The 9347-nt window shown below is 33.3% G+C and overlaps 1 protein-coding gene across 1 annotated transcript; it reads right to left on the reverse strand.

Moving 5' to 3' along the window:
• Nucleotides 1-3589: 3589 nt before the first annotated feature.
• On the reverse strand, nucleotides 3590-5280 carry LOC144997017 (6,7,8-trihydroxycoumarin synthase-like). Its single transcript, XM_078956833.1, has 2 exons — nucleotides 4381-5280; nucleotides 3590-4291 (listed from the first exon to the last, which is right to left on the reverse strand). The coding sequence occupies exons 1-2, from the start codon at nucleotides 5275-5277 to the stop codon at nucleotides 3668-3670; spliced, it is 1521 nt and encodes a 506-aa protein (XP_078812959.1). The 5' UTR covers nucleotides 5278-5280; the 3' UTR covers nucleotides 3590-3667.
• Between the last annotated feature and the right edge of the window lie 4067 nt (nucleotides 5281-9347).

The following is a 9347-nucleotide window of genomic DNA, read 5'->3' on the forward strand; positions in this document are numbered from 1 at the left end:
TTAATTTAATGAAATTAAAGTGGAAAAATTTAAATTTGAAATTTGAAATGCATAATTAATAGGTTGATAAGTGATATGATATCTGACATATAATATTAAATATTAATTAAGAGTTCTAATATCATGACACTTGTCATTAAGAGAATAAACATATTCATTTACTAGGTGAGACTCATGTATTACATGGGTTTAATTAAAAAAAATAATTATAAAATTTTAACAATTTGAAAAGTTTGAATTTATATGAAAAATGAGAAAAATTTGAATTATTAAAATTAATGAGACTTTAATGTATTGAATACATTACATATATAAACTTTTTCTAATAAATACTTACATATATATTACCTTACACATTAAATGTGGAATTTTAATTTAAAAAAAAATGAAAATTACAATAAAATGACAAGTGGAAAGTAGAAAATTTAAAAATTCTAGAAAATATCATGTGTCCAAATGAATGAGAAGATAACATGTGGCAAAAAAACCTTCGGTTATTATAGTAGACTAGAATATGAAGATTAAAAGTAAAATAGAGATACATGTACAAAAACAATTAGTGACCTAAAACACATAAACCTCGTCAAAACAGTCAAAACAACGAATATGGTTATGAAACCTAATTATTCAAATCTATTTTTTTATCAACTGCAACAAGACAAAGCGTATTTTTCTTGTGGAGAACGAGGTCATGAGTTGTCATGGTGTGACATCCTCTACCTTCATCCCACCTGGTAATTTCCAATCAAAAATGTAAAGCACATTTTTAACCGATAATTTCCAATTAAAAATCTAAAGGAGATTCAAAAGGGTCAATTCCATAGTGGTAGCTCTGACTTCTATTTCTGGAGACTCTCTTCGACCCAAACCATAGCTACTACCCAAAAACCTATATGGCTTAAACTCTTATCATTTCTCACAACATAAAGTCTTGCCCAATAGTCCATTCACATAAACAAGTCTTCTGAAACTTGTAAACGTTTAAAAAATATACATCGATTGTTTCTCGTGGGATCAACAAAGGTGCAACAGGGTATAATCTAAGTGCCTCTTTTATTACCACATTGATGAAACGATATCTCCTTCGATGGAACCACGTAGAAGAGAATTAATGTTATCGTCAAACAATGAATTTACGACACCAACTCTCTAGATTTACTCCAAAAATATCATGAAAATGAGAGCATCTCTCATGGAGTTATGAAAACGAATGCAAAAAAAAAAATCTTCCAAGATAATAAAGATGTAGCAGTTTTTTAAGGAAAAAATGGTTAGATATTTAATCCTAAAAAATAGAAAAATATATGGGTTAAATCGGAAAAAATGAAAAATATAAGAGTTAAATCGAAAAAATATAAAATATAAAAGTCAAATTGAATATATATATATATATATATATATATATATATATATATATATATATATATATATATATATATATATATATATATATATATATATATAAAAGTCAAATTGAATATATATATATATATAAAAGTACTTTTCTGAAGAAAAAAATTAGATTGAACTTTAATCCATAAAAAACCTAATACATAGACCGTGTAATTAACTCTAAAAATCTAACCTAATAAATGAAAATGATTTTTGTCACATGTCATGTTTTCCATTCATTTGCCACATGTAATTTTGTGGGGTTTTTTGAATAAAATTAATTCCACATGTCAATTTGTGGTGTTTTTGTAATAAATGATTAATTAATGTATTTATTTGATTAATATGCTATATTTCCAAAAATGAAGAATATATATATGCTATATTTCCCTTATTTTCCTAATATGTCATCAAAATTTATTCTACCAATCTCAAATTCACACTAATCTTATATCCTTTCCAAAATAATACAATATTTCTTATATGATATTTCAACTTACCATATAATTAGTCAAGCATATTATTTCAATTTCACATCACATACTACTTACTTTTCCTACAAGGAAATGTGATTTGAATTATTCAATGGACTTCAAGCCATTGTATCAAAACATTAACTATTAAAATAAAGGTTAAAAAGTAACATAATAATATTTTGTTTCCTATTAGTCTAAATGTTTTTTTTTTACAAAGATAGGTGCAAAAGTGACTAGTCACCAAAATGGTCAATACTTCTTATACGGACGTAATATATATTGTTGAAATGTTAATATTACAATGAATATTTTGTGAAGTAATTTCCTCTAAACATATCTCTTTTCCAAAACACAATGTGAATGAATCAAAATAAACTTGTGTTGGAGATTATTTATGTTCTATATGAATTTCATCCAATATTACTAGAAAGAGTATAAAACTACCTCTTAAACCCTCATAACCATTTTTTTTTATTTTTCTAATATTTTGATATTTAATATTTTATTAATCAACCCGTGTAATATACGAATCTTACACCTAATTAAAATAACAAAATAAAATGAATTGGCTAAAATAATTATAAAAATTTCTTACTAAAAACTAGTAAAACTTATGCACTGATAGAAACATAAGAATTAAAGGTGCTTTAAAATTTTGACTCTTTTTGGATGTATAGCGCATATAATAAGCATGTTGAAAAATCACCTATACTTTTACTGTGCATAGTACATATGGTTGATAAATGTAAGTAAAATGAATGTCTTCTAAGACCGATTCCTAAAAAAGTGAACCATTACTACTATACAGTGGCATTGACCATTGATCATTGATCATTGATCGATTTATTAACTGTTGACTATTGACCGATCTAATTACATCCAAATTCCGGCAGCACAAGCAAGGTAAATGAGAGATTATAGGGTGTGATTGGTAAAAATAGTTGTTAGCTACAAGCGTTTATTTGTTATATAAGTGTTTGACAAAAGTAGTTGGAAGCTTTCGAAATATATAAAATTACATAAAAAGACAATTGATTAAAAATAAATAAATATATAAATATATTTCTAAAGGTAATTATGGAAATTGCTTTCAAAAACTCAGTAGTATTTTGTTAAACGCTACAAGAAGTAGCTTTTAGAATCGGAGCGTTTTGTTAAAACTAAAAGCTAAACGTTCGTACTGTTAAACAAAACTTTTGTTTAAACTAGAGCGTTTTATCAAAAGCTAAAAGCTAAAAGCTTTCAAACGCCTCCAAAAGCTCCGTGTCAAACACGCCCTTAGATTTGAAGCCTTTGTTTAAACTAAAAGTTAAACATTTGTACTAACAAACGAAGTTTTTTATTTAAATTAGAACATTTTGTAAAAAACTAAAAACTAGAAGCTCTCAAACGTTTACAAAAGTTTTATACCAAGCACGCCCTATGTTTATAGGGAAGATGAAAGAAAAGGGATAATATTGGTGAAACTTAAAATAAATAAATAAATAAATTGCTAAGCTTTTTAACATTCAAATGGAAGATAAGTCGGTGCACATGATTTTTCAGTGGGGACAATGCACTTGAAAATTTTCTATTTTTTTTAATGCATTGTCTCCGCCATTGCTACTATAGCATATGCTAAACCACTTTTCTTTTTTGTAACACGGAGATATATGTAAGAAAGTAATTAGTGACCTAAAACACATAAACCGTTAAAACAACGAACATCCCTTTTCACTTGAGAAATTAAATCTTTTCACTATGTTGTAGAATTAAAGGAGCCATATTTTCGAAACAAATCTATTTATTCCTTATGAAACCTAATTATTTGGATCTATTTTGTTATCAACTGCAACAAGATAAAGCACATTTTTCTTGTGGAGAACAAGCCCAGGAGTTGTCATGGTGTCTACATCCTCTCCCTTCATCCCATCGGGTAATTTCCAGTCAAAAGCGTAAAGGAGATTCGAAAGGATCAATTCCATGGTGGTAGCTCCAATTGACATTCCCGGGCACCCTCTTCGACCCGAACCAAATGGAATAAACTCAAACTCCGTCCCTTTGTAATCATAGCTACTACCCAAAAACCTCTCTGGCTCAAACTCTTCTGGTTTTTCCCAATATTCCGGATCTCGCCCAATGGCCCATGAATTCACATAAACCAGAGTCTTCTTAGGAATCTCGTATCCGTTTAAAACACATATATCACTTGTTTCTCGCGGGACCAAGAGCGGTGTAGCCGGGTATAATCTAAGTGACTCTTTTATTACCGCTTTCAAGTAGTCGAGTTTTGGTAAGTCATCTTCATCGATCTTTCCTTTGTTGCCTACTGCATTTCTGACCTCTTCTTGAACCCTTTTTAAAGCTTTCGGGTTCTTAATGAGTAAAGTCATCGCCCATACAACTACAGATGCACTCGTTTCCGTACCTGCCAAGAATATATCCTGCAAAACAGCGTCTGAAACTGAGTTTCATGGATGCATGGTAACAAGATAAAGATATAGAAGTGAAGTACCACTTTAATTACACCCACCATGACTATTGCTTTGATGTGATCAAAAGTGAGATCGAGTGAAAAAGAGTTGTCGTTCTTGAGCTGAAGCAAGATGTCAATGATATCGTGTTGCATGTTCTTGGGCCTATTCTCGGAATTTAAATGCTCATCCACAAGTTGTTGGTAGAACGCATCCATATCTTTGAAATTCTTCTCAAGCCTAGCCATGCTCCCGTTGAGATGATCAATCCACCCCATCAATGGAAAATAATCCCTAAAATAGAAGTGCACCAACACCGCTTGACACTCCAAAAGAAGCCCATGAAACCGACTCATTTCTGGTCCATCTCTCTTACCGAAAGCCATTCTACAAATGATCATACTTGTAACAGTCATCACACTCTCGTTCAAATTCACCACTACTTGTGATGAAGAAGAAGAAGAAGTGACGATTTGGGATTTTATTTTGTTGATCATGAGCATGACTTCTTCTTCACGATCACCACGAAACGAAAGCACCCTTCTCGAAGTGAAAAGATGAAGAGTGCAAATCTTTCTCATTTCTCTCCAGTAATCATTGTAAGGCGTCAAAATCAAACCTTTGTAGCCATAGGTGATCTTTTTTTGGCCTGTAAGAACAGGCCTACTACAAAAGATCGCATCGTTTGTTTTCAAGACCTCTTTGGCCATTCGTGCGGAAGAAACAACGAGCGTTTGGACAGAACCCAGGCGCAGGGACATGAGTGGGCCGTAGCGTTTCGATAGTTGCCATAGATGGTCGGGGAGGTTGGAGGTGTCGAGCTGGTGCAAGTTTCCGATTATGGGAAGTCCACGTGGGGCTGGTGGAAGTTTTGATCTAGGGTTTCTAAATTTAGAAAGAATGAAGATAAGGAATAGAGGAAGGACTGATGATATAATGATTAGAAAGGACGCCATTAATGTTACATTCGTTTGTGAAGTTTTTGTATCTGTACCATATCTCTTTATATAGATTATAGATATGAGACAAACCTAGTAATACAAATCTCGTGGCTTTGACCGGTCAAATAGCAAATATAATAGATCTTTTTTTTACTAAGAATGTGTTCATACTCAGTTTTGAGATAAAGATTGTAAGGCAGCAAAGGACGCAGCGGCGACTCGCTGTGATTTGATCAACGAGTCATGTAAATGTTAAAGTATTTATTTCATTAGATTAGCAACTAGTTTAGTTAAAATGTTTTTGAGTTATGTTTAATATTTTATTTTATAAAAAATATATATAAATAACATTTTAACCTTTAATAGAAAATTATTATTTTTTATCCAAATTTATTTTAAATTATTATTCAACTTGAGACGTCCTTGTAGTCATTTGGAACTTTGGTTTGTGTGACCTGTCAAAGGTTGAGTATTTCACAAGAAGGTTGAATGTGTTAAAAAAGAATTATCCTTTTCGGAATCCTATGATTTTAACCAATCGTAGATGGCTTCCATTTTGTTTATGTTATTTTAATATCAAGTTCAAACTTGTTATTCAACTTTGTGTTGTTAATTAGTTATTTATTTTTCCTTGAAGACCCAAGGTCTTTTTTTATGTTTGAACAGCGACACTATATAGAACAGCTTTAGTAACAAACCAAAGAGCAAAATCACATGCGGATTACTACAAAAGTTGAGTTTTTGACCGGCCCAATTGATCCAACAAAACACACAATTCCACTTTCTATGGAAAACCCACATACAAGCCCATAGACCGGCCACATTACACATTTATTTTTCATTGAATGTTATGATTAATGTACTTATTGTTATGCTATTACGTGGTAGTGGTAGGGGTAAAATAGTCCCCGTAATCGGTTGAAATATACTGGAGGGTAGGTCGGGCACCCAGATATGCCTGGTAGGGTAGGTCGATGTAACGCCCGTAGATCAGAGCTAGTTAATTTAGAGACAATGAGTGTCAAAAATGACTTTTTGATGGAAGATTGTTTAAAAGGAGTAATCTTAACTAATTTGTAGTATATGTTACAAGGATTTAGTACATATAAAGAATGTCGAAATCCGAGTTATAACAAAGAAGTTATGACCTGTCGAAGTTTCGCGACAGAACCGACACAACACAACGCGACGTAAATAGTGAATTTACGTTAGAGCGATATTTGGCATTAGCGATCTAAATGAAAGTCGTGGAATACGTTAAACCGAGAGTGTACCTAAAAAGAACGTCCAAATCTAACTTCGTATGAGGAAGTTATGATTTTTCTAAGTTTCAGCTTAGCAGTATGCAGCCCGAAGTTCGAATATGAGATCAACAGATTTCTAGCTGAAACAATCTAAATGAGAATTGAAGATCTCGTCGATAATAGTTCAACGATAAAAAGACAGACGAAAACGGACGTCGGGTGAAGAAGTTATAAGTTTATAACGGAGTTTTCCTGTCCCGGCCTACTAAAAATAATATAATAAAAATTAAAGTCAAATTTAGCCGACGAAGTCTAAACAAAAGTTGTAGATCTTGTTTTTACCTACGCGTGGAAAAAAAACGTTGAAAACAGAGCTTGTATGCAAAAGTTATGAATTTCTGAAATTCGGAGCGCAAACCCCAACACTGTGTCAGAGTTCATGACGTGAACTCAGTATTTATGACTTCTGGATCCTGACAGACGCAAATTGCGATGACGCATGCAGTGACGATCAAGCCCACGATGTGAAAATCGAGAAATCAGCCTTATAAATAGATTTGAAGGAGCAGCCGACCAAGGTTGCTAATTCACCCTTCTCTCACCCATATTACCTCGATTTACGTGCAAAGAAGTACCCCTGAAGCCCCGATATCATCCCGAGACCCGAAATGAGTCCCGACGCTCTGAAGATCCCAAGAAGAAAAGAGTTTTCTAGCCAAAACTCTGCCCGCGAGAAGTCCGGTGTGTGAAGATATCTCGGTTTCACCGAAGAGTTACTACTTGGAGAACCGTAGTGCCACCCGATGATTGTCTTATCAAGTGAGTGTATTGTCCATTTCATAAACATGATTTTAATACAAGTATTGATTGAATGTGTTACATCTATGTTATGAGTGAGTGTGTAGATACTTTCTTCTAACACATAGATATGAAGTATTTGCTATGAAATACGTGTTATGTGTTTATATATTGTTTGTTTATTTGAGATGGATGTTGGATGAATGTTTTATATAGGTATGTATATGATTTAAACTATTATGTAATTTATATCTACAAATATGTTGGGTAGAACATGGGTAGATGAAATAGTTGGTGCGTGATGAAAGATTAGTTTGAGGATGAAACGAAAGATGATATAGATCATGAGATGAGGGTGACAGGTGAAAAATGTAACGCCTGTGTTTCTGGGCTTGTCATTTTTAGCAATGTAATAGTCTAGGTTAACCTTTATAACCCGTTTTGAAATAATAGAAGTGTATTATTTGAGTATTATGTGTTTTGTGCTTAATTGCTTAATTATGTGGTTTGATTAATTAAGAATAAAAATAAGCGTCAAAATTTAAATGTAAAATAAACTTGATATCTTTAGATAATGTTGTAGTAGTTGAAACAACATTTCCGAAGATATAAAGAATGCCGAAATCCGAGTTATAACGAAGAAGTTATGACCTGTCAAAGTTTCGCGTCAGAACCAGCACCGCTGAATAACGTAAAAAGTGAAATTTACGTTAAAGCAATATTTAGCCTTAGTGATCTAAACGAGAATCCAAGATCTCGTTGTTAGTATCAAAGCGATGAAAAGTTAGGCAAGAACGGACGTCAAACGAAGAAGTTATGAATTTATAACGAAATTTTCTGTCCCGGCCTATTAAAAATAAATAATAAAAATAAAGTAAAAATTAGCCGACGGAGTCTAAATGAAAGTTGTAGAGCGTAGTCTCACCTTCGCGTGGATATAAAGAACGTCGAAAACGGAGTTCGTATGAAGAAGATATGAATTTCTGAAGTTTATTAAAGAATTAATAATTAAATTTAATTATTAAATCCGGCCTTATCCGAAGGCGAGTCACCGGACTCATCCGGAGTACGCCCCGCGTACTCGAGTACGCCCCGTGTACAGCGAAGATGTCGACACTCGCACTCGAGGACTTCGGATGACGAACGCAGTGACGATTTCGGACCAGTACGCCCCGCGTACTCCGAGGTTCCAACCTCCTATAAATAGGATGCGAGGGCAGCCAGCTTCTTTGCTATTTTTCTCCATTCTCTCTCCCGTTTTGCCTCTATTTGCGTGCCAAGAATACTTCGAAGCCCCGGTAATATTCCCGAGTCCCGAAGCAAGTCCCGAGATCCCGAGAAGTGTGGTTTCCGAGCCGAAGCTCTGCCCGCGAGAAGTTCGATTTTTGTAGAGATCTTCCAGATCTGCTAAGGATTACTACTTTTGCAAGTCGTAGTGCTGTCCGATCATCTTTTGATCAAGTGAGTGTATACTACCTTTCATAAACGCAATAATAATACAAGTATGGTTTGAGTGTATTAAGTATATTGTTGTTTATATGTGTGAGTGTGTTGTTACTTTCTTCTAACGTATAATTATGAAGTATTGTATATGAGATATGTGTTATGTGTATATTTTGTTGTTATGTGTGTGAATGTATATTCACTTTCTTCTATCTTACAGATCTGATTATTTCTATATGAAATACGTGTTATGTGTGTGTGCCTCATCTGTTATATGGAAAATGTATTGATCAAGCATGCTATACATGTTTTGAAAATATGTATAAAAATGTATGTTTTTATCTACTAATATGTTGGGTAGAACATGGGTAGATAGTTGGTGTGTAATAAACAGATGAGAAGCCTCGTTGTTATTTTGATCCAGTCATCTAGCGGAATTTAGATGACGACCACGGACTTTTCTAGACAGTCCAGTGGAACGCTAGCAGGCTCATAACCTGTAGGTGTTAATGAACTTGGGTGTTCATTCGCTGTATTCCATCCCCCTCATGGTTGCCTTATTTGACTTATATTGTTGAGGAACCCCCGCAGCATGTGTTG

The sequence above is a fragment of the Lactuca saligna genome, chromosome 5 (genome assembly GCF_052625555.1).
Source record: "Lactuca saligna cultivar CGN05327 chromosome 5, ASM5262555v1, whole genome shotgun sequence".
Taxonomy (NCBI): Eukaryota; Viridiplantae; Streptophyta; class Magnoliopsida; order Asterales; family Asteraceae; genus Lactuca; species Lactuca saligna.